Below are 26784 nucleotides of genomic sequence, written 5' to 3'. Positions count from 1 at the left end.
GTCAGAATTTAAAAAGAAGGCGTAGAATCTTACGACATACGCAGTTTTTCCCCTTCAGCTATTTTAAATTGGGTCTTCAGCCAAGCTTGTCAGTATTTATGTGAGAGAAAGAGAACTCAAGATAAATTTCTGAAGCAATTTTCTATCTATCTATATATATACACACACACAAACACATCTATATATATGCGTGTATGTGTGTAGATAGATATATCTCAATACAAAGGTCTAGGGATGAGACCCACAGACTGCTTATAAGATAGAAGGAGGATCCTGTGATCAAGAATAAAAATGTCATGCAAGTGTCTTTCATTTAAAGAAGTAGTAAATGAATATTGATGGGGGTGGGCAAATCAGTAAAAAAAAGGAGAAGCAAAAATTGCGCCACGGAAGTGAATTAAGACATAATGAATTTTAGCACATTGGGTCAGACTTGCAGCTACACTCAGTCAACTAAAAAGCACGCTTACCCGATTTTCATCGTAAATAATCTGGACAATACTGCGGTGTTTCTGTTCCACTGGAGGAGGGGAGACAGGCCTCTCTGGCTCTGGAGGCTTAGCAGCTTCTTCTTCAAGTTGTTGCTAAGAGACGAAAGAAAGAAAATCAGCCATCCGCACCATGTTACCCTTACCAGTAATTAGTCACCAGAGATAAAATATGCATCTGATCAACAGTTAGCACTGCCTGTTATTTGTCTTTTTAACTGACAAGGAATGAATGAAATGGTTTTAATGCCTACAGGGACAATGACGAGACTATTTTTTGTACTATTGGTAAACCAAATTAACTGTTTACAAGATTCACCTGCATTGAATCAGACTTGCTTCGGCTTGACATTTAAAGGCACTGTCGCATTGTAATTTATACTATTTAACTTTAAACAAAAATATTAACTTCAGAGAACAGTTACACCAAACCTGCCTTCTCACAGAGGAAGTAACAGATAGATATTCAAGTGTCATTATTACTACTGTCTTATTTTTTTAAAAGGTACAAAAATCTTTCTAACAATTCACAGAGAACACCTTTCTAAATGTACTTCACAGCAAAAATAAACCACTCCACATATATTGAAGTTCCAAGATTCTTACAATACCAAACAAGCAAAATAACCTGTAGTATTTTCCTAGTTGCTACACTGTTGTGATTTACCTTCACATCAAATAAATCTGATTCAGTGACACCATCTTTTTTTTTTTTAATTGTAAATATCCTTCATCCATGCCTGCCACAAACATACAACAAAGAAATTCTGACACTAGGGATCCATCCTGTCTTACAGCACTGGCTAGAATGTGCTATATTGGTGCATAAGAATTCAAAATCTCAAATTTTTGCAGAATACCATAAACAAACACACTCAATTATTGCAGGCAACAGCAACTTTGTAATTTTTTTGAAGTCAAATCATACTACAAATGTGAACAAATGAACTTTCGTAGATGATATGCATAGTACTTGCTGATTTTGTGAAAAAGTGAACAAAGAAACCAAAAGATAAGCATCATTAACACACAGCCAGGTATTTAGTGACATCCTTTTTTGTTTTTCTGCTGAAGGTCACTTTACAGGTCATTAAAATTCACATGTAATTAAATACTTCCAGACTATAAAAACATACTTCTCCTGAGAGCTGTCTATTTGTTATCCGGGACCTACAAGTTAACAAACCCTACAGCATAACTCTCATTTCCTACAGAGTTCCCACTAAAAAAAACCCAAACACCTTAAAGCTGGCACTACTTCTATCTGGATCTTTGAAAGTCATAAGAGGAAAAAGAGACAAGGACTTTGTTTTTGCCAATGAATAACAGATGCCTAGATTGAAGGGTGGGTTTAGTTGGTCACAACAGCTACTGGGAAGACACTAACTCCTGCCAGCAAACATTTCCTTTGCTTCCAATGGCTGAAGTGCAGTTCTCTGGTGCAAAGCATAGACAGGACTGTACTAAAAAAAAGTGGTATTTCCTCCTATACTTCTCTGCTCTCTCTGCCTACTTGCACTCCTCCTACTACACTTTTGCCCAAGGCTGATCTTAGCTCCAGATGTTAGGATCTCTTGCCCTTGTGAAAGCAGATGATCCAGGGACCTTTGTACAAGCTCTGGTTTTGGAGACGCATGCAAGGTATTCTCCCCTTGCACAGACTGCGAAAGAAGGAAGATGACAGCCTCCCCTCACCCAGCAGCCATCTTTAAAACTGAAATTACAGTTACAGTGCCCTTGTTTCACTAGTTAGCCAACAAAAGTTCAATATAAAAAGCCATCTACTGCTGGTGTTCCTATGTGATTTTCTCCTATTTTCAAAAATGTCTAAAACTATTTTATATCCAATCTATTTAAGCATTCTAGCAAAATCATATGCGTAACCTTCCCTTTTTAACTTGCTCATTTGTTTCATGTAACCAAAAAATTCACCAACAACGAATGAAATTTTTCCACACCTTTTTCACTGGCAGATAACAACAGTAGTGTCTGCTATGCTTACTTGCTTTTTCTTCAGTTTAAGGATTTGCTGTTCAACTTTTGCAATTTCACGATCTACACGGTCCATACTCTGTATCAATTCTTCCTTTGACAGCTTTGAAGGTGAAGCATTTTGGTCCTCCCCACAAGGCTGACCAGAAATTGGAGAAGATGGTCCCTCATGCTTTCCTCCAAAAGCTGGGTCCTTTCATGGGGACAGGAGATTAAGACAAATCAGTCATATTGACAACATGCGATTGAGTGTTCACTAACCAAACTAGCATGCAAGAATTAAAAAGAATTTCCAGTTATCTATATCTCTGTTGAGAAGCTAAGTTAAAGTTTAATATTTCAATTTATTAATGCTCTGAATATTTTAGAATTAACTGACAGCCCATTTATGATACTGTAATTTCAAAGTCCACCTTTAAAAATAACAGCACACTTCAATATTTACCTTGAAACTAAAGTAAGATCAAAACATCTCCCTTTTAAAAATATATCTTCATAAATGTAAACAATATCTTTTATATTTAAAGGAAGGGTTACTTGAGAGCCAATCCTCAATGCTCTGCACTTATATTGATGAGGATATTCTTGAAGACAACCATGACCAGCCTGATAAAGGACATCTGGAATTAGTTGTGGTTATAAATGTTAAGTTTTGTTGAACTTAACATGACTTAAGAGAAGCGATGACTTAAGAGAGGACAGGTCACTATTCCTTTGGCTTTGATTTTTTTTTTTTTTTTTGGTCTGTTTCCAAACAACATATTTCAACACACTTCATGTTCTAAGGTCAGCACTGTTGTACCTTTTCTTTGTTTACATCCTCAGACCATCATGCTCGAGGACAACCTAGCTGGAAAATGTATCACCCCTCACTCAAGCCAATCTGACTGAAAGATGACATGTCTGAATGCCACTTCTCCTCTAGATAATACTAGGCTGTATTTCTACATTGAGACAGTAGATTTCTATATGTAGTGCCTGGATAAAAATTCAGGTACATGCAAGCATGTTAACATTGCATACCTTAGCATGGTTTCTCCAATACCCTTTGATCATATTTTTGCTATGCCATACAGCAAGTTACCGAGAAATCACATGCTATCATAATTTTACTTTACTTCACAGACAGTTTATTCACATGATAAAAGGAATGGTAGAGAGAAGGCAAGACAAGTAATCAACTTTTTAAAAAAATCTGGTGCCTATTAGTTTTTCAAATCCATACGGTGATATGTTCCTTGAAAAGATCAAGTTTAGAAACTTGAGTGCTCACCTTCATAATTCATACACACTACGCACCACCTTTTTGGTGTGTGAGTCTGCGTGCTTGTGTGTGTGTGCATGAGGGAAGATATTAAATATTCATTTAAGAGACATTTGTCTGCTCTATACAAATTGCTCTAATCAATATTCAGTATCTACAATAGGAAATACACACACTAAACTAGATTGCCTTAGATTTACCCAAAAATGAGACAGTGACAAGTGTAATTATTGTTAAGTAAATAAGCAGATGTATTTCAAATGCTTAAAAGGGAGAGGGGGCGAAGGGGAGTACTTTGACCATTCAGTACAAATACTCGTTACAGAAAAAAAAAAAGGACTTGCATGCATTCACAGCAGCTTTCAACTGAAAAGCAGGAATATTTCATGTACTGTACTATAATAATTTTGCAAGTGAGTCTTTAATGACTTAAGAGTGTAGCTGCAACTCAAAACTCCAGTCTCTTTGCTGTGTTTGAGGCAGACTTATCTTCTGGTTCATTTTCATAAAAGAGTAACATTGACTTATGACCACAGTTTGTGATAATGTGTAAAATTAAATTTCTGGGATTAAAGAATGAACCCAAACAAATAAAAAAATTACCTAACAGGAAAAAAACGATTGAGTTACCACAACGCAGGAAGTTACAGCTTCAGGATCATAACAGAAAATTGCTTTACCTTCTTAACATCTGCAGATCTCAACCCTTCCTGCAGAGGATGTACTAAAGGCAAGACAGTAGCTGCACTGACACGCTGAAAATGGGAATCAGAGACTTGTTCAAGACGTGGTCGCTTAGATTCCAGTGAATCATGATCTGTCTGAGATGGACCTGGATGAAATTGCTGTTCATATCCAGTTCTCCTTTCCTGAGGCCTAACAGACAGAAGAGATAAACTATTAAAATATACATTTTCCATACAAGAAAACTATCTGGTGTTCCTCAACCCTTTTCAAATATAGAGGAGATGCAATTCAGTGAAGCTCCTTCTAAACACTAAGTATGATCTTCAAAAATACAACAGTTAAAATCCATTGAAAAAGAGAAAGCTAACCTGAATGTCAAAAGACATCATTTAAATGCATGTCTATCATTACAAACTCTTAAAGAAAAATACCACTGCTACAATGACATTGTTCAAATCAAAGCTCTGATTCAAATTATAAACAAAAACCAAAAAAAATCCATTAGATAAATATAGTACTATATTCCATTGAACACAGATGGCCACAACAGCTCCATTATTTCACTTTTGCAGTCAAATAATTTTTGAATATACACAGAATGCTTGAAATAAGCCATGAGTCTACTTAGAACTTCATCTCTACTAAAATGCTGCTATATGACAGAAACAGTCATTGATTCAATCCATGAGTCATTTAAAAACTCCTCCTACTGAGAAAAAAATGCAAAGGACAGTATCACTACGTTCTTCACAATGCAACGCACAGGATGTCCATAAAAGAACCTCATATGCTTCAACATCTTCCTACGAAGTGCCACTGAAGAGATGACAGTAGTTTCCTGTATTTTGCCAGAACTCCTGAAAAAGCTTTTACAAATTTACAATGCGGAGTAGGGGGGTTTTACTTCTGCTATAAACTGAAGTTCTGAGAACTCTAAAAGCTAGTGTGATTCTCAGCACTAAAACAGAGCCTTATGACATTTTGGTGACACAACATGAAGGCAATATGAAAGCCCTAGATTTCACTATCATCAAGTTATTTCTGGGAATATTCTAATGAGATTTTAAGCTAGACCAGTATTTACATAACATTCATCACTGGTATTTGTTTAGAACCAGATACCTCAGTTACAGCCAAAATAAACTGCTAGCAGTAATCCAGCATATAAAGTTGCTCCTAGCAGATATACTTACTAAGAATCCAAGAAAAAAAACCCAAAACCTTGTTACAAGCAATAACATTTGCTTACGACTGTACATCAGCATACTAATACGCTGAAGAATTGAGGTGCATAAATCATATAGTGTCCTCTCCTCTAAACATAAGCATATTCTTGCTAACTTAATACAGTTAAACTTATTCTGATCTGTAGTGGGTTCTTAATTTCTAAATTTGTTTTTCAAAGCATATCCAATATCCTTCAGGAATAAAGGCAAATGAATGCTTAATACTGTCTGAAAACTTTCTTGAACCTATCCACCTTATTTGAATATTCATCAATATCCATCGTGAAGTAACCGATTTTACTGAGAAGTAAGATATTACCAATCTGAAACTAAATTACCACATATGATTCACAGTAGTTGTCCACTATACTTGTCCTCAGTTAACCTACCGGACCCAGATCAGTTGCATCTACTTACACAGAGACAGGAATGATATAGGATACTGAAAAAAGAGTATTTAGAATAAATGATATGAAGCTGTTAAGTGCCTTGCCAAAAGAAGCACACGCTCTGATTTAGTCCTCTGTGCCTACAGGTCCATTCTGCGCCACATTTAGTTGTAAGAATTGTAAAACACTGAAAATACCCAGTTAGCTCTGTTGTTTCTGACTTGCTCAGCCACACAGATATCATCTGTTGAATAAGTAAACCTAATGAGGGAAATATGTTAGGTAATATTCACACTGTAACAACTCTTGTACTTGTTGCTTCTACTCAGCAAGATTAAATTATCCAATGGTACAAACTTTACAGGCTTTTAGGGTAAACAGCATTAAAAAATTTGCAATGTGCACTTGGATTCTCGGAAGCTTACTGACAGCATTGTTAGGAGAGGTGTGGGAAAAGCGAAGCAGATTGTCACTTCCTGTCTGTGAAACAAATATATTAGTTAAACCAAAAGGACCTAGGAATTGAATTGCACAACAGCTACAACACTCAAACACAGGAGACAGACTCTGTTGCAACAATGGAACACCAATTAATATAGTCAGTACTTAGGCAAAAACTGTGAAACTCAAAAAACCTTTCTATTCAAAAGTTAAAACTAACTTTACAGAATGCACAGACTCATAGAAGATTCCTGCTCATACACTTCAAAACCAGCATCCTCACCTGTCAGAGCCTGGGTGAAATTCAGAAAGCAAGGAAGGCCTGCGCCGAAGTTGCTGCTGCTGCTGCTGCTGCTGCAAGAGTTGGGTTGCCTGACTGACTTCCAGGTGAGACGAACGGTAATCGGGAACTGCAAATTCCTAAACGAAACACACTTCAGCTTAACAAGAAAAGGTGCAGAAGACAAAATCAAAAGCATCTGGTGTCATGTAATGATAATTTCCAAAGTTATTAAATACAGACTAAGACCAGATCACCAAAGGCTTATTCCAGTTCAAAAAAATAATATTTGTAAATGGCAGTTCTAAGTTTTAAATGAACTTTAAAGAGACTAAATACTTATGCTAAGAATTCCACCTAGCTTATTACAACTTCTAACAAAACACAAATGAATCAGTAGCAGAAGAATATCCTTTAAAATCAATTTTGCACATCCAACTACAAAGTGGTAAACTGAGAATATATTTCAGCAACCTTGAGGCAATTCCTTCTGTTGTCACCTCAAGACATTTTTATATCAGACACTATTAATTAGGACTAAGAGCCAGACAAGATGCATCCTCTGACTGATATAATTTATAATCAAAGTGAGGTACAAAATTTATTTGTATATATGAGTCTTTGACCTCTTGCTTTTAAAAATTTTATGTGGCTGGCATTAACCAAAGAGAAGTTCTACAAGACATGCAATAGGTCATTACCCGTAAGATTTAGTTTTTAAAAATTATCTAAAAATAAATACAGAACAAGCCTAAAAGCTCCAATTCTTTAATTTCCTTTTGCAAACATGTAAGTAGAACAAAAACATCTAAAGGATCTGTAGCAGGAGGAGAATTTCATTAAAATGAGGGAAACCTGAGCTGTTCTAAAACCAACAGCTACTCCTCCACAGCCTACCATGCCATACAGAGCACAGGATGGCAGAATTAATGCTCAGCAGAAAGACCAAGTAGGAGATTCTTAGAAATCCATTACCCCAATTTTGGCTAGCAGAACACAGCTAGCTGGAAGCACTAGTGCAGCTGCTTCAGAAAAAAAAAAAAAAAAAAAAAAAAAAAAATCAGTAACACAAGTTTTTACGTTTCAGATTCACATTCTCCACCTTGCACAGAAATTTTGTCAAGAACTACATTTAGCTTATAGATAATCTCTTGCTTATAGATAATCCTCCTAAAAAAAAAAAAAGATGACTATGGGTTCACTTCCCATACTTCTGGGCCTAATAGGAGATTAATTCACCGTAAAAACTTAGTACCCACAGATGCCCCAAGAGCCCAGTCTTTCCTAGGATTTGTTACACCCAGAACACTGCATTCATATTAAATGTATACTAACTGGAGATATGTTATTTGCATATTATTGGAAAATTACTGCTATCAATGTATATGGACTCAGACACACTTAGTTGGCCAAATTTAGGATGATGACTAAACATTAATAAATTAAAGCAAAACTATAACAAAAGTTTATGAACATAATCCCCAGCAAACTTATTCAAACTATGAGAAACCAATAATAAAAAAAGGAAGTTTATATTAATTCCCTGTGATAAAGATACAGAATTATAAAACAAGTAAACAAGTAAGTAAAAAGGCAGATACATATATAATCTTGAAGAAGCAAAATGCAGTGCTTTCAGGAAAAAGGAGGGGGGAAAAAAACCAAACAAAATCACCCCACAACTATTTATCCAAGCAACACTGGCAGCAGTTCTCCCCAGCAGGCAAAACACTTCCTTTGCCACTTTGAATATTTCTTTATATTTGATTTTTCAACATTTAAAAAAAAGCAGAGGACATAGGAATCAAAAAGACTCAACCTGCTGAGGAGACAAGATTCTCAATGTAGAGTCTTTAAGACAGATCCATTTCTAAAGAAGTGTTTTGCCAGTTTGAGTAGATTTACAAACGTTAAATAACAGGAAATATTGACAAACTGACAAGCTGTAGGGTTTTATGTAGGATACCTTCACAGTTTTATAGAACATTTTTTAATACTAGTCTACGTAAAAAGAAAGAAGGGGTAAGAGAGGGAAAAAAAACCAAAACCAACAAACAAAAACTTCAAGATGCCAAAATTGCAGTCAATGGTAGTCAGGGATTTTAATAATTTTAATAATTTCAGCTACAGCATTGCAGGAGGGTGTAATTCCACAGGTAATTACATTATTTCAAGGTAATGTTTCAGAAGGAGCCAAGGAGCAGTACATGGTTACAGATTATACTTCCCAGAAGTTACATTCAAAACCACAATATACTTTAATAAATAGACCCATCAGCCTTAATGCAAGAATCAAACTATAAAGACACAAACAACATCATTCTACAGATTTCGCCAGTCAGTTTTAACTGGGCATATTGGTCTGTAACTCCACTGTTTTTAAATGTGAACGACTTGTATTACATTGGTTAAAAAAAAAAAAATTTAAAATAGCCCATTTGTCACAGCAAACACCCGAATCATACTCTTGCTAAATTTGTAACCCTCATGTCTCCTTACCTGCTGGTGTCGGGTGCTAGGGAAAGTGTACTGGACAGAGTGAGTAGGATAACGACTCTGTTCTGTGCTGAATGCTCCTTGGTTAGGAGGGTAGCCTGAACTTGACATTATCAGAGAAGAAGTCTTCACAAAGCTGTGAGATCAAGACCAGCAAGCAATCATGTTTCTAGGAAACCGCCTAAAGGAAAAAAGATCACTGATAAGCACTGAAGTACCAGATGTACTCACAATACATTACAGCCATAGTCACCTAAGCAAAACAACCATTACCAGTAAAAGCTTTTTCCTGATGTATTTATTTAATAGGTTACTCTAGTCTGAAACATGTTAACAGGTCTTAAATGGGCTCAAAATGAGACATGTCAGCATTGTCTACACAAAGATTTGAGGATTATATTGTCGGAACACATCATTTTACCATGAATTAGGAGGATTTTAAAAGAAAAGTGGGTCACTTTAAATAGATGTAGAAGAGCTTATAACAGTCTATAGAAGGACTCTTTATTTACAGTAAATTTCTTTAGCACATTGTGAAGTTCACTTTCATTTCTTCTACAGAGTTTTTGGATTCTATGAACTGTTTCTTACTTTCAGATTCAGGTAGTCTTAGGGCTGCTTTCCTCAATACCACCTACAATTCATTAAGCCACAATGTATTAGTCAGGCCCTAAAATATTATTGCCATCTAACAGCAGCTTTACAGAAGTAGTTAGTTGAAAAAAGGAGTCACAAAGAAAAAAACCCTCAATTTCAATTGACAGCATAGCTTGTCTCATATGGGATGCCAGAAACTGAATATACTATGAAGCCTTAAAACAATCCTGCTTAGTTGACATTCGATGACTATTTTGCCTCTATTGTATTCTCCAGCTACAGACTAACAGTGAACACTGAAATGTATACTGATCTGGGGAAGATTTTAAAGACTGAAAAAATCCAGACAAGTCCACTAACAAAGTGTCTGAGCATCTATGAAGCTGTGTATAGTTTCAGCTGCTGAAGATCAGAAGAGATCGATTAAACATTGGGCCCATCGGTGCTTTGAGCAGGTAAATATGGCTCTAATCAAAAGAGCAGGACATATATAGTTTTTAAACAAAAAATATTTCTCTCCGATAGCTCAAAAGATGTAATCCTTGGAGTCTATGTATTAAATACAGAATTCTATCTGACCTGTAGCAAATTCTCAACCTCTGATCCAGAGCCTAGCAGACATATCAGACCTTCAAATAAAGTAACTGTTGATCCCTGCCTAGATGGCTTCATTTCAAAGCACATTAATCTGCAGCCTTTCACAAACATCACATGTAAAGTTATACTTCTGAACTGCATTTTCCATTAACAGCCAACAGACAAAATCAGCTCAGGAAAGGATACAAACAGATATTAAACTTTATCTGACATAGTTTATCATTCCTGTTCTGGTTAGGGTTTTTTTTTTCCCCATCTCTCCATCAAACGAAGAAAGCTTTATATGTTGGACTATCACAATAACGAGACAAATTTAATTTACCTCTTCAACCTGGTTTTCAGATATGAAAAATTAAAGAAAAACTACAGTTTCTCTTTCAAAGCAATACTACAGATCACTCATCGTGTGCTTTATAGTACCTATATATCTATTATAGTACCTACAACTCATATTCAAGCGACAAGTTCTAACAAAGAATTCTTCACAATTAACATTTATTACACTTTGTCATTCATACTGCACTCAGAGTACATCTTTACCAACTATGTGATGGTCTAATAGGTCTGAGTCATATGCTTTCCATTTAATCAAGAAATGGTGTCAGAAAGCAAGTAGTTTTAGCTAATATACATTGTAGTAGTTACTTGCAAGCTATAGTACCTGAGCACTCAAATGTATTCCTAAGTCCAAGCTACAGCAAAAAAACCCCAACAACAAAACCTTTGATTTTTCTCTCTCAACTTCCATGCAAATCCATGCAAAACTATGGCATATAGCTAATTGCCAGCTCAATCAAATGTTTACTAATGTGATAAATGGCTCCATGGTATAAGGATGCTCAAACAATTTAAGGTTACAAAAGTACAAATCTTAGTTTGATGAGTTGCTGATGCCCTAACTTGTGCTACCTCACCACCTGTGTATCTTTATATGCAGTCTTCATAAATACGCAGAAGATGACCAATTGGATTTTATACATATGTATGTCTGCTACACCTTAAAAAATTTAGTGTGGAATAAAGACAGTTATACTGGATCTGACCAAAGCTCCTTTAACCCAATATGCTGTGACTGACAGCAGCCAGCAGCAGGCACGTGGGGAGCACACACCAGTACTTTCCCAACAAACCCTCCAGCCTTCTAGGGGCTCCCAGGGACACTCCTCATGGCACAGGGACTCCTTGAGTCAGAGGCTTTCTGTTTAAAATTTCTTAATGGCTTTCTCTTCCATTGGTTCATCCAGCTTTTTTCTGAGCTAGTTGAAACTCTCAACATTCACAACTTTGTTGTGAGAACTTCTACAGTTTAGTGGCACTTCACATGAGAAATCACCAGCTTTTGTTCGCTCTGGACCTGCTACCTTCCTTTGATAGCGCTAGTTTTCACATTGGAAAAGACCAAACTTCTATCTCATATTCTATTTTTCCCCATTGCACACATGATTCTGTAGACTTCTACCATATCCCTTCAGCCGTATCTTTTCTATGCTGAAGAATCCTAGCCTACCTGGCTGTTCCTTGCCAACCACTTCTATATCTCCTCTACTTCTGCGATACCCATTCTGAGGCATAGGGTGCCAGAAATGCAGATTCTGGGAAAGTATCAATAAATACTCATTCTGTTCTTACTCTCTTCTCTGACATGCTGACCGCAATCAAGTAGATCTGAAGAATCTGGGGATGCAGAGGGGATCAGCAGAGCAACCACTCGAAAAAAATCACACACAAATATAGGCCAACTACCACATGACTCAAGGTTCTTTCTAGTTTCTCTCAGTCAAGTTACATCTTCTCCTTATTTCCTCAATATTCAGTCAAACCCACAAGCTGATCATTAACCCAAGTGCTGAAAGTTCAATCCACACTCACTTTGTATGATGCTATAAAGGCTATTTCTCCATTCACAACAACTTTAGTGTACAGATTGTTAGGTTTGTGTTAGGACTGTTAGTCTTGAAATCTTTATTGATATAAGACTTTCACAACCAACAGCAAAAAGAGGTCCTGACCATCTCTCCGATTCTGTGCTAGACATGGAGAGATGAAGGGGAGGAGGGGGGCACGGCACACAACATCCTTCATCCACCCAACAATGCTATCTCTAACCTCCTATCTCATAACCTACAAGTTTTACATAACACATATGAAAACATTCAGTCTAATGGCCTTCCTACTCAGAACTGCAAGTATGATCATGTTCAGAGCACCATAATAAATTTTTTTAAAAAGTGAAACAAAGAAAAGCTGCCAACAGAGGAAGGCAACAGAAACAGCATTACAGGTTATAATTGTGGTTAATAAGAGAGGTGGGAGGTGAAGAGAGGGAAAAAAAAGAAAAAGTGAAGTTATCAGTGGTGGGGGTGCATTCTTCTTCCTCCCCAAGGGAACTGGCACAACAGCAGGAAGAGATAAGGGCGGTAACAGTAGAGGAAAATACATGGTTATATATGGTCAATTACAAGGTAGGGAGGGGACTACAGGATGGGGATTCTGCATAGGATCTAATTTCTTTCAAGACAAAACCAACACTGTAATACAACACCACATAAAATGACATTGAAGTACAATATTCCCTCCCTCTAAGCCTCCTTTTCTTGTTAGACATTTATATGTGCCTGCACACCCTCCTAATTTGACCTTTCTACATGCTCTGCAGGCCCCATCATATCTCCCAGTCTCCTATAGTATAAGCTTGTTTACACTCTGCCATATTGGAGGGAAGGAGGAGTTTTTGACAATATTTGCCTATAGAATTACCACCAATATTCTGCTCATCTCTCCCTGTCTTAATTCTGCAACTGCGGATATAAGTACTTGACTTCAACTCTTAGTTGTCTGCAGGCAACCTTAGAATCTTTACTCTAAAAGCATCTGCCTCTCTCTTCAGCATCTGCTTGCACGTACCCAGTGAATACAGATTATTCTTCATCAATCTATTTCTTGGTCAGTGAGGGCAATACCAGCTTCCTGCTGTAACCTCTGCAAGTTCCATACGTTCAGTTTATGTTTGAATACGGCAGTCTTTTTGCATTAAGTTGTAACTGTGTGTGTGGACTGTAAACAATTTCATCCGGGCTTTCCTCACTGCTGTATCCTTCCATTAGTCATGACAAACTTCGTCTTGCTCCACTCAAATCCAGTCAGAATCCTCCTTTAAGCTCCTCGCTATTAACCCTCTCTGCCTCTCCGATCCTTCCACTGGTTCCCTCTTCTTCACCAGAAGAGGGGCTGCTCATCTTCATTTTCAGCACCCTTGACAAATCACAATATAAGAAATCAACTTCCAACTCTGCTCAGTCAATGACAGCAAGATTCTGTTTTTTCAGGCAAGTATTTTCATACCTTCTCATGCTATCCTGCAAATTTCAGAGGTTTCTCACATAAACATTTACATGAACAGTTACAGACTTCAGAATTCTGCCTTAAACATCTCACAAAGATAAAGTTAAGTTGTGAATACCTTCATACAGCTGCCAGCCAGGCTGGCAACTTGTCTAACTGAATACTGACAATTAGAAGGGTTAGAAAGAAATATTTCTTGGTTTGTGCTTCAGAACCCAGTCTATTCTGCTACAGTGTCCCACTTCACTGACATTCCTAGATTCCATGGGTAAAACACATAAGGGATGGGGAAACCCAACAGGGTTACATGGATAATACTTAAAAAACAAAATAAATTACAGGAGAAGTAGGAGCAAAGACTCAAAAGACCCTGTTATGTCTGATGATACCTAGCTGAGAAAAAGCAGTGACAACAGTAATAGTTTCAGGAACCGTTAAGAGATACTCAGCCCCGGGGTTAATTTGAGCTTCTTGGGCAAGGAAATGATTTAACAATGTTTATTTCTAAAGGTATTGCAATATTTTTCTCTTTGGCCAGCTCAAACTACTGAACAGATCCGATTCAGACTTCCCCTTAAAAGCTACTGTCTGCACTTACATTTGTCATATGTGGAGAATTTTGAGTAAATTACAAATAATTTAGAACCGGATATTACAATACCAACAGTCATAGAGTAATTTCAGATCTGGTTCTATGAGACAATACTAATTTGAACAATCTCTCTTGATCTCCAGATCTCAAAATGCTTCAGAAAGAACCAGAAGTACATACTATCTTCAGTATGCACATGGGAAAATGAGTCACAGAAAGGTTAAGAAATCTATCAAAGACTACCCAGGAAACAGTCAATGACTGAATCAGAAATAAGACTCAAGTCCTGCAGCATTTTAAGCAGGCAAAAGCTAGCACTGCCTGAGAAAAGCAGTTCTTCACTCAGGAAAATAGAACAGGTTAAAAACTGTGACTATTTTTAGCAGGCCAGTTCCCCAAAACCTTTCAACCAGCCACACAAATGTTTATGCCAGCAGAAGGGAAGGGGTCAAGAGGCCAGAAGGACGGCAGAGTCATTGACTCACTGTTTGCGGATCCATGGCCCCACATGCTGGAATACCGTCTCCCACATTCACCTCCATGGATAAAAGACCAGTCTCATGGGTAGACTCAGTTTTTCTTCACATATACGAAACAAGCTAACACTTTTGCATTTAGACTAATTTTCATGCCATCTTGAAGTACTTAACCAACATTTGCTAATTAAATTTCACATCCTTTTGGGAATTTTCCTCATCTTGTTTTTGAGTAAACTAAGTGTGATATAAAGAGTGAAAAGAATTAGATTACAGTCATATAAGGCTCAAACCGAGTTGGGGGATTTTGTTTTTAAATCAGCAGCCTTAGTAAATTGAGCTCTGATCTAACTAACCTATGGCAGAACAAGGAAGGCTCTGCCTTATGCAGGGGATCTACAATGAATCACAAAATTAATTCAGGGATATTTATTCAAAGTTTACTCTGGCGAGAAAATGAAGAGTGAAGGCACTGTTTCAGCAGTGGTTAGAAAGGCTTCATCCAAAGCATGATAACAATACTTGTGAATAATTCTATGATTTCACTTTATAAAAAGGTAATGAAACAATCTCGTGGGGAAAAAAACCCACAAAAAAAACCAGGCCATATTTAAGGATCAGCCTATTAAACAACAATAACTAGATTTCACAAACTACAGCCCTGTGTCTGTACCTTCAAGACAATGCTCCAACTCACATACAGTAACACAAAATTACAAGTTGAGAGTCACGTAAAACCCTTCAAGTATATTGCTACATTTGCAATACAAGTCTTCCTAGTAGTATTTTTATTTTGTCAGATAATCATAAATCTGTTCAAGCACTCAAGCAAAAACATCAAATTTGCATCTTGGCGATATGCCACACACAAGAAAATACTAAAATGTACATTTCTGACAGATTTCTAAAAATAGCTTAATGGGTCTAACCTCCATATAAAAAGTTATTTATTCAAATTAATAGACACAGTAAAAGCCTAAGTATTACTTACCATCTAAAACTCCAATGCTCAGAACATTAATGGTACCGTTACAAGCTAGGACTGACTTAGCAGTCTAGAAGCCTTGACTAAAAAAAGCACTAGACACTTCAAGAGCAGTTATTAGTCCTTCAGTTGCTGCCTTAATGTCCAATTATCAGCACAGTCATATGACAGTTATTCAGAAAAACAACAGTGAAAAAAATTAGTGACAAAGAAAAGAAGTTTGAGTTCAAACTGATCTATGTTAGCCCTTCAAGTCTGATTATACAACATTCTGCAACGTGTTGTGGAATGGGATTGTGAGAAAACTAGCCACAAGATCATTAGATACAACAATCCTAAAAGATAGAGAGTTTTCATTCAAGAACCTACCAGAAGGTTGATGCCAAGCAGATTTAAGATAATTCTGTGCTTTAAAACAAGAACTGAAGGAAGTGTATTCTAGCTACAATATCCAAGCTTACAGGTGTGCTTGTAAGTATGAAAATCTGCTGGGCATACCCCCCAAAAGATGAAAGATTCTTTGCATGCTACAAGCAAAAAACATTAATAGGTCAATGCTGAAATTAAAGACAATTTAAGTAACTGCTATTTAAACACGTTCCAGAATATTGTGCTTCCTGTTTTTACAAAACACAGGCATCATCCTCAAAGCTCAGGACCTCTTCTACACTTTCTTTAATCTTTTTCCACTCAGTTTTATGTTGCAGAACACTCTGAAGCCCATAGTGAAAGCATATGCTATTAGAATGAATATAAACAATGAACATATTTTCTCCAAGTTGAGAACAACTGATGAATTTTCCATAACAATTCTGCATGTGCAAGTGCTTTTTCTTCTTCTGTGACTGACATTTAAAATATATAATAAATTCCCAAGAACTTTAATCTCACATAGTTGCACCCCCTCTACTCACAATGTTATTGACATAAAAATTGCTATTTCCATCCCTGCTAGAAATACAGTAAAAAAATTAACATCCGTAAGGCTGCATTTTACTAGGAACGCTAAATAACATTCTCTCCATTAACTATTAACATCATATGAATCAAGTCATAAATACAGCAATGGGAGTATTTGAAAAAAAGATGCTAAGAAAAGGCCAAACATCTGAATTTGACCCTTCTCACACCCTGAAGTTTCCACTAGTGTACAATATTGTCTCATTTCTGAACATCCAAAGCATTAACTGACAATCATGCCATACAGTATCTGACTCATACTCTACACGACATGGAAGCATGGTATACTTTAATTTAGCCAATTATAGATGTGACAGAAGTCAAGGAGCATTACAGCCATCAATTCAAGATATCACATTTACTCTATATTAGCAAGACTCTTCCATCTGCATCAAGATAGCTAAAAAATTAAAGTAAGATTTTCTACTTCAAATTTTAATAGAAAAAGATTTTTCCATTAACAGACTACCAACTCCTTAAAGTACTTAAATAATAGCTTGTGGAACATTAAATATTAAGTAAGTATTAAAAGAGTACTTTAAAATTATTTTTGTTGCCTTTCCAAGAGGTGAATATTGGTTGCATACTTGCATATGCAATTTACAACCAAACTGTTGCCAAATCTCAGGATCACATTGTTATACTTCATCTTTAAATAACAGTTTCTCTCTCTCTCCTGCTAGGTAACTTCAAATACAAATAGAATTTGCACTCTACCAAAATGAGGTCGATCAAATTCAGCTGACAAGATACTCTTCTCCAGGAAATTCTATTTTAATCTCTCCTGTAATTTATGAGCTTAAAGAAAAGTTGCTAATACATGATATCAAGACCCAGGTCATACACAACTTTGCTATATCATATGGGAGATCATAATAGGAAAAACTAAGACTACATTAACATCTTAGGAAGTTTCTAATCAGCTACCCACTTGCCTCACCAGAAAAAAAAAAGGGGGGGGGTGCTGAGCACATGAATTTCAAATAAGAGTACATATTTTCAGCATCTGCTCACCAGTTAACACGTTACCACACCGGGGTACAGAGAATCCCTGGGGGAGGAAACCTCCTTTTCTGAGTTTTATCAAGGAATAGCACTTACTGATTGTGAAGGAGCCTATCCAGCACTCCTCTGCCAAGGAGGGTCACAGTAACACCAAAACTATTCAGAAGAGGTCGGAGGAAGTCCTCCATTCAGAAATGGAAATGAAGGACGTAGACATTTCCTTGACTAAAAGTACCACTGAGCAATGATTTAAACCAAAGAAGGGTACAAACCTTCCAAGGTTTTCTGGTTTTAAAAGTATATCATAGAAAAATAGATAACTTATTTCCTACAGACATTGAAAACATATTTTGGTTTTCCCAGTAACACCAGATTCTTGTTTCTGGTTGTCTCAATATAGCAAATAGCATGCAGTTAACATACACCACAGAAAATTTTCACGATCCAAAGACCAGAAACCAAATCTACAGAATTGAATGTCCAAAGCAAACCCTGCAAAGTCCAAACACTGCACAGATAAGGTCTCTCATTCACAAGGGAGATAGCTTTTTCTGAGATAACCACAGCAGTTCCCAAACCCCAGACATCTACCTTACCCCTTTTGAAAGGCCCCATTCCTGCCACAGGGGTAATTCAACTGGTTGTGAAACATCAACTGAAGCGTTCAAACTTCATACACAAAACTATAGGGTGAAACAGAAACCAGTCCAAGCATCCTCCAATGTACCAGTTCGTAGAATGCAAGATGCTACGCAAACAGTGGTGATAAGAACTACAACCTTCCTCAGCAAGTCATCCTCATTCATGAGTCAGTGTCCAACAGCTCACCGGGGTTTACTCAAATTCACCTATTTCCTCCCATTTCACCTATGATTTAGAAATAACCACGATGATTTCAAATTTCATATATATCATACACTATGCATAAAGTATTCTTTCAAAACAATTTTTGCTTCTCCCTCTTGGACTGAAAGCATAGGCACTTTATGAACAGCTACTGCACATTAATTTATTCCTCCACTGTTTATCTGCTAATTTGTCTGCAGATAAAACCGTTTTTGACATCATCTAACATGCAAGAAATTATGCGGTCACAGTTTTAATTTTCCAGCCTCTTCTTGTAGTTCATTCAGTATCAAAAGCATATCTGCAGTGGCAGCTTTTTAAAGCAGCTTTGGTTTGGAAAAGGAAATTCAACTTGACTAATCCATACTGACTAAACCCATAGATCCACAAACTACGATGTATTATAAGAAACCACATACTTTAAAGAGGGGTTCAGGACAAACTAAGTATCAGCCTCATCACTCTCCTCAGTTGACCGGGTTCAGATAAAATCAAGTCTAGATTTTAGCTGAAAACACAATAAGGTTAAAATAAGATTTTTTTTTTTTTAAATTTATTATTTTTTTACCATAACTAAGAGCAATGCCTAGGTCTATTCAGAGACCCCACAGGAAATGCACCAGGGCCTTCTGGAAACAAAGTTTATTGTTACTACATTTATGATTAAGTTTGAGATGTTCTACTTCACAGGGAATGCAACAATACATAAAAATGTAACTCCAATTGAGACTCACACAACAAACAGTCCCTAGGTCACAGAAAAAGGCAAAGAATGAAAATGATCTTGAACTACAAATAGTATAAGTATACGTTTATATCTGAAAAACAAAACACCAAAAAAACCCCACAGAACTTCAGGGTTCTGGGTATGCATAACTCTGATATTTGAGACCACAGTGAAACATCAGCACCTATACAAATAATGGCAAGAATTAAACAGGTAAGTGATCACATTTATTAAGAAAGGTTTTTGGAAAAAAACATTCCAAGAATGCTAAACTATGAAATTACACTGATTATATGGGAGAATTCCCATCTTCTAGACACCCCTTCTCTGTCAATACAGCATTTAAGATAGCATAAAAACAGAAACAAGAGTTGAACAACATGAACCTGAGACAAAACTCCATAATGGATAACCAAGTATAAGCAATTTTTAAAATTTAAACTAATTCCTCCCTTTTCCCCCCAGAAAAACCCCTACTATTAATAAGGTGAAGAGTACAGTTGAACTGTAATAATATAATCATCTAGTTTGCTGAACTGCACTTGAACTTGTAATGAACTTCCATGGGCTTAACTTTCTAACATTGACGAACACGACAGAAATCCGTAGTTTCCTTGTTGATTTATGTTCAGGTTTGTTAAGACATCTTCCTTGAAACACAAATGTATTTTAATCCATTTGAGAGAGAATCTGCTTTTCAAAGCAGCCCCAGGTTTTGCCCAGGAACCCCATCAGTAATGGCCCAGGGGATGTTTCATGTGGAGCATGTGGCCTGTGCCCTGCAGCCGGGGAACGCTTCTGCGGCTGCTTTCAACTCTCGGCCGGACTCTGACTTCACCAAGACTACAAGAGAATTAACCAAATGCACTTTCCCTGCAGCACAGCATAAGGCACAACTGGATGTATGGCACGAGAGGAGGTATTAAGAGACATCATACTAGTTTAAGCATATTTTATTCTTTACCTCATCCTTTTTCATTTATAGGTGTTCTTTCCCTCGCCATCTTTGTGAATGTATTTTCATTTTCAGTTTTACCCAAGACTAGTCACTCAACATGCACAGAATTTTTAAGTCCTGGTCACCAGTTCATCCAGGTAATCTGTCTGCATAAAAATTTCATTTCTGAATTTTTTACTGCTGAGAGTCATGAACAATAGGATTTTTCAGAGATGGCTGATGCATCTTTGTACCAATACAGTAGCTTAATTTTGCAATAGTCTTTGTAATCATAAGCAGGTGAAGTCACTGACTTCAAAACCACATGTACCAACATCCTCCTCAAGCTTGAAGAAAAAAACTGCACATCAAATCAGTCTGGGAGTGGCAACATTACACGAGCGGTTTAGATGTGAAGCTATTCAAGGACATAGAAATCTCTCTTAGGACACTGGGAGGAAACATAGCTCCAAGGTAAGATTGAGCTTTCTGTATGCACACCAACTAACTAAACTTAAGCCCCGGTAGGCCCAGACTGTGGCAGTAATTTAACAGATGGTGGGTAAACACTGAGCTAGCACGGAAGAGGAAGGGAACATCACAAAACATCATTACTAGATGGAGAATCATTGAAGGAGAGAAGAGCTAAAATGGAAGATATAGTCAGCATGTTCCTGGATATTTGCATAATTTAGAAATAGAACAAAGTAAATATTTACAGACAGCAGTCCTACATAGGTCAGAATTTTTATCTGGAACATTCACTGTAGAGAGACAAGGTAACACGTTCAGTTAATAGCTTGTCATCCGAAACACTGATTCAGATTTGACTAAAGAACGTAAATGACTTGAAAAGTTCAAGAGTGGCATCCAGGAAACGTTTGTTTGCATTATGAAACCACTGTCTGGTTACTAGTCTGTTCTAAAGATTGTGTTGTGTTGCAGTGCACCTGCATGAGGCATAGATCCCTTCCTGCTTAAACAATTGTTAAAATCTTTTAAATTTAAAGCAACTATGCACTCTAGAACTCCAAATAGTGTTTTTGATGATGCAGGAAAGCCTTCATTAAAATCATTTTATAGGCAAGCATAAAAGAAGAGGAATAAAATATTTCAACAAAACTTTGGCTGAGAGCTTTGAAAGAGTAAGTTAAATGCCAATATTAAGGACATAATACAGAAAAAAAGAAACTCTTTTTCTCTAATACGGAAGACTTTTCCAGTTACTTTTATTGCATTTTACAGTAATTGAAGCAGAGACAGCTTCCCTTTCCTGTGAGCATCTCTCCCTCATGCTGTAACTGAAAAACGAAATAACTTAGAAGATGCAGTTAGAGAACCACAACAACTGTGGAAGGGGACTAGAGGGGAAAAATTGAAAGGAAGCTTTAGAGTCTGTCTCTACTTTTACCACAGTTTTTGAGAGAGTTTTCTAGATTTAAAGCTCAATAAGGGTAGATTTAGATTAGATATCAGGAAGAAATTATTCCCTGTGAGGGTGGTGAGGCACTGGCACAGGTTGCCCAGAGAAGCTGTGGATGCCCCATCCCTGGCAGTGTTCAAGGCCAGGCTGGATGAGGCTTTGGGCAAGCTGGGCTAGTGGAGGGTGTCCCTGCCCATGGCAGGGGGTTGGAACTGGATGGGCTTTCAGGTCCCTTCCAACCCAAACCATTCTATGGGTCTATGATGCCTTTAGATTACAATGAAAAACATGTATGCCCAGAAAGAGCAACTGAGTGGTTATAAGAGATAAAATGTATCTAAAATAAATCATCAGCAGCACAATGTAGAAAAGTGAATATACTCAAGATTTTGTGCATGTAATTTAAATCTGAAGAGTTACTTTTAATTGATTTATACAGTAACTAACAATCTAGAGAGAAGTAACAGTCGTGGAAGCAAACACCGGTAATATCCTCTCCACATGTTAAAGAAATGCACGTTATAACTCTTAGAAAGAGGATTCCAAACCGCAGCTCTTTCCCATGTTTCAGTAACAAGTTTAGGTAATTTAGTGACCAATATCAAACAGTATATTTCAAACAGGCAAATTATACTGCACATGAGGCACAACGGAACTTTTTCTCCTTAGCAGCCTATACAGTATCACATAGAAAAGCGACATCAAGAAAAAATTAACCATGCTTTCGCAAAAATGGTCACTGCAGTTGGCTTGTTTCCTCTGAACTTTTGAATCCTTGGGATAAGCACGAAGGTCTTTCATCCCCTAACACAAGACACTAGATTTCAGCTAACTAGAAATCCACTTCAAATATTACATACTTCCTTTCCAAATGTCAAGGTTGTTTAGCTAATCAGGAATAACAACATTCTGCAGAATAAAATTCCAGTGCAAAATTGCAACAGATCTGCACAGTCCTCACATGCAGTGACACAACGCTATGTGTCCACTTACTCAGGCACTTACAGTATACCCATGGCCATCCTACTTACTACAATAGCAATGTTTTTTATAATAGCACCCGTTTTTTCCTCTCAAATCACACTGCCTAGGATAAAAATCCCTACCTGCGCTCTAGCAGTTCATAATTATAGTGTTATGCCTAAAAATACTGCATAGTACAAGAATGCTGCCACAAACCCAAGTCTTCAGAATTAGACATTGCCTTCTCATTGTAGTAAGTTATCCTTTTTTTTTTTGTCTTAGGTTACACCAATATTTACCACCATGAAAAGCTAATACATTTGTTAAGACCATATCTGTGAAACTAGAATAAATAGGTTTTGTACAACAATAGATTGTTCAGACTACCTATTTACTTACTTGAGCCTGTCTAACACTACAGTACCTGGGTCCATCTAGAATCTCATCTAACTGCAACTGACTTGATACCCACAGGTTTTTTTTAAATACAGAAAAAAAAATAGTAAGTGCAAGTTCTTTACCATCAAATCAGAATAATTCTAGAAAAAGCCACTTCCATTGTGTCCTCCAGCAGCCCAGAGATGACAGAAGCTGGGGATGTTTACAGGTCCTATATGAATAATTCAGCGTCAGCATCAGCTACAAGTCCCCACCACTGACAACCTCAACGTGGGGCTGGAGCAGGCAGGCTCTGAAAGCTGGACATCTTCAGGAACTAACACTCCCGGCCAAGCGTCCAAGTGGCCAATTTTGAAGAACTGGCCCTTTTTTTAAATTATTTTTTTTTTTTAACTTGCTCTTCTCCTACCTACAGGACAGGGATCAACACCCAACACACCGATACTCTGGGTTTTCTCCAAAAACTTCCCCGCAAGGGCCATCTCTCACGGCCGTCCCCCCCCCCCCCGCCCCGGACCTTCCCGCACACAAACAGCGGGAATGGAGAAAAAACCCCGCGGGCACCGGGCACCCCCCGCCCCAGCCGACACCTGATCCGCCCACCTCGTCCACCCCCGGCGGCTTCCTAAAGGACCCCCCCCCCTCCCGGCTCCAGCGCCCTCCCCCCTGGGGACGAGAGCAGCTCTCCCTCCGGTGAGGGGGGAGGAGGAAGGGATGGCCGGGGCCCCCGCCTCTTCCCCCTCCTCCTCCTCCTCCTCCTCCTCACAGCGGAGGCGCTAGGCCCCGCTGGCCTACCGGGCCGCGCCGCCCCCCCGCGCCGCCCCGCCAGGCCCCCTGCCCTTACCGACGGCGCGGCGCTGGGGCGGCCCGGGCGGCAGGCTCTGACGGGGCTGGACGGTCGCGGCGTCTCACCTCAACCTCAGCGCCACCGCCACCGCCATCTTGCCTCCCCTCCCCCGGCTCGGTGGGCTCCGCCCCCTCTCGCCAGGTCCTGGCAGCTACTGAACAAACGGCGGCGCCGCGGCTCGGTAGTTTGTACCGGCTGCGGGGCCTCGCCCCTTCCTCCCGTCATGTCGGTTAGTAGCGCTGCCCAGGACAGTGCCAGCCCGCGACGCTGCGGGCGAGCCCGGCGGTAAGAGGGAGTGCTGCTATGCTCCTTCCAGGACCCGCTGGCCGGTGCGGCGGGGAAGGGTTCCCTCCCCCTCCCCGCTGAGGGGGCTCGGGGCGGGCGGCCGCCATGAGGCGAGTGTGGGGCGCGGCGGCGCTGAGGCTGACGGGTTCCCTCACGACCGGCAGCGGCTTCTGGTGGGCGCTGCTGAGGGGCCTGGCCCGGCCCGGCAGCTCTCCCGGTGATATTACTGACCGGAGAGGTGGGAGCGCGGGAGAGCCGCAGCGCCTCCCTGTCCCCCGCCACAATACGGGCGAATCGATATAAATTTATAAAAACTGATAACGGGTCTGGAGGGGGGCGAGAGGGGCTCGGGGAGGGTGGCCCGCGGAGCCAGCAGACCGAGGCCGTGCCGATGAATGGGGCCTCTGGAGCCGCGGGCGCCTCAGAGCGGGGGGGCGGGAAGCTGTCCTGGGCCTCGAGCATCGCCCGAAGAGCGCCCGGCCCCCCCGTGCCTTTCCCGCCCCCGGGCTGCGGCACCTCCGTCGGGGCCCCGCCAGCCTCCCGCGCTGTCACTAACGTCGTGCCTCTGCCTCTAGCGACGAATGACTGCTGAAAAATGTGAGAGAGGTTTAAAATCTCGAATGTATTTTTATCCCCCTGCAGTGAGGAGTATGTAAATTGTTCCCTGTTTTCTTCAGTATTTCAAATCTGTGTGGTGTTTTACTTGCAAATACGTAATTCCAGATGTGCTGAGATCACAAATGAATCTCTTACCAGGTTTACTATGGGGAAAAAAGAGATACCATGAGACAAGATTAAATCATCTCACTGTTATGACTTCTCATATTGGAAATTGTCATATCTCACCCTTGCGGGGTGTGTGTCCACACAATTATTCAGACTGATAAAGTAGGGGCTCACCCTGTGGCAAACAAGTTTACTTATAAAACATGTATTGTACTAAGTACGTCATTATTACAGTTGCTGAGTTCCACTCTGTTCAAAGTGCTGTGTTGAGGTGACACGAGACATCTCCAAGCTGGAGCGTTTGCAGTCTTTAATCCCAACAAATGCTGACGACTACCTCTATTCACCTGGAAGTTAAAGGTGTCCAAATAAAAGTCTCTGAAGACAAGTCAGGCGTACATTTCGTGAGGTGTTAGCTGCTCTTCAGATACTGAATTTCTCTGTTTTCACCATGTTATTCTTTAAACCTCCCCAGCTAACATACTCCACCACTGTTGACTTAACGCTTGTCTTCCATATTGCCTGTCTTGAAAAGCAAAGTTTCCAAGCCATCCTGTATCTGATTGCCTTTTTCATGTTTATTTCACTACTTCCTGTCTCCTTTTGCTCTGTGACCTTCTCCAGTGGTCGAGTTCACTTCTAAGAGGTCCACAAACTTTTATTTTCCCTTGCAGCCGCACTTGGGATAGCCAGCAGACTTGCAGATAGCAGAACGCGTCTGACGATAAGCTCCTCTTGCCCCGTTTGTTGAGGTTTCCCTTAACCCGCGTCTCTTCCACGGTAGCACAGCGCAGGGATAAAAGGTACTACACGCTGAAAAGCTCCATTTTTGTCACTATTAGTTATCATTTCTTAACGTCCCAGCAGGGTCAGCTGGTGCGCTGCAAGGCCCGGGCAAGGAAGGCTCTGCCCGCGGGAACGGCCCCTGTGCAAACCCCGCCCGCGAGGCCCCGCTCCCCGGCTGAGACCCCGCCAAGGTGTGCACTTCCTCCTTGGGCAGCCCCGGACAAGCGGAGCCGGGGCACGTTTCCGCGGCAGCGGCCGAGCGGCCCCGCCCCGAGGCGGGGAAGAGGGGAGGAATGGGGGGGGACGGGACACGGACCCTTTCGTGTGCCGGAACCTTGCTGCCGACCCGCCCGTTTCCTGCCGGAGACGCGCGGCGGGGCGCAGCGCCGGTCGCTATGGCAGCGGGGCCGTGGGGCTGGGGGTCGGCGGTGCTGCTGCTCCTGCTCCTGCTCGCGCTGCCGCTCCTCGGTGGCGCGCGCCGCCTGCGGCGCCGTTACGCGGCCGAAGGGGCTCGCGCCTCCCTGAGGGGACGGGCGGCGGCGCGGGCGGATGGCGTCCGTGCGCTGCTGGTGACGGCGCACCCTGATGACGAAGCCATGTTCTTCGCCCCCACGGTGCTCGGCTTGGGCAGGGCCGGCGCCCGCGCCGCGGTGCTGTGCTGCTCCGCAGGTGAGGGGGGACGCGCTGGGAACGGCGGGGCACTCGCCTCCGAGGTGCCTCCGCGGCCGCTCCTAGAGGCTGGGCTTCCCGCCCGTGACGTCACGGGAAGGCCGCCATGATGTCTTCCCGTGTGTGGCCTCGCGCTGTGACGTCAGCCCCGGGCTATGACGACGTGTCAGTGCCTCGGAGCAGCGAGCGGTGGCTGTACCGTGGGCCAACCCCACTCAGCTGTGGCGCTGCGTGTGATGTCACTGCGATGCCACACGTGGTGCTGTTGCCGTGCCGCGATGGCAGCGTGGCACCGCTGCAAAATACTTGTGCAGTGGAGGAGGTGTCATGCCATCCATCTGCGGTTTGATGTCATAGTT

At 40.2% G+C, this 26784-nt stretch overlaps 2 protein-coding genes across 9 annotated transcripts in view; one reads left to right on the top strand and one right to left on the bottom strand.

The window, feature by feature from the left end:
- Positions 1–24115, bottom strand: part of NCOR1 (nuclear receptor corepressor 1) — a 73632-nt gene extending 49517 nt beyond the window's left edge. For 4 of the 7 annotated variants that reach the window (XR_012838346.1, XM_075771212.1, XM_075771215.1 and 1 more), the window contains exons 1-6: positions 23957–24115; positions 9267–9444; positions 6771–6907; positions 4425–4620; positions 2491–2673; positions 471–584 (exon numbers count right to left, since the gene is read on the bottom strand). Coding sequence is in view for 6 of the 7 variants with exons in the window: in XM_075771212.1 (XP_075627327.1) it covers positions 471–584; positions 2491–2673; positions 4425–4620; positions 6771–6907; positions 9267–9374 (738 nt within the window). In the remaining variant the exon portion in view is untranslated. Of the gene's footprint in view, positions 1–470; positions 585–2490; positions 2674–4424; positions 4621–6770; positions 6908–9266; positions 9445–23234; positions 23324–23956 lie in introns of all 7 variants that reach the window. The other 3 variants (XM_075771213.1, XM_075771217.1, XM_075771214.1) reach the window with 2 other exon arrangements.
- Positions 24116–26072: 1957 nt separating this feature from the next.
- The window catches only part of PIGL (phosphatidylinositol glycan anchor biosynthesis class L), a 61171-nt gene continuing 60459 nt past the window's right edge, over positions 26073–26784 (top strand). For both annotated transcript variants that reach the window (XM_075771224.1, XM_075771223.1), the window contains exon 1: positions 26073–26425. In XM_075771224.1, the coding sequence (XP_075627339.1) occupies positions 26152–26425 (274 nt within the window). In that variant the 5' untranslated portion in view covers positions 26073–26151. The remainder of the gene's footprint in view (positions 26426–26784) is intronic.

The sequence above is a fragment of the Balearica regulorum genome, chromosome 19 (genome assembly GCF_011004875.1).
Source record: "Balearica regulorum gibbericeps isolate bBalReg1 chromosome 19, bBalReg1.pri, whole genome shotgun sequence".
Taxonomy (NCBI): domain Eukaryota; kingdom Metazoa; phylum Chordata; class Aves; order Gruiformes; family Gruidae; genus Balearica; species Balearica regulorum.
Note: the sequence above shows the minus strand (reverse complement) of the source record. Positions and strands in the feature narration are given on the sequence as shown.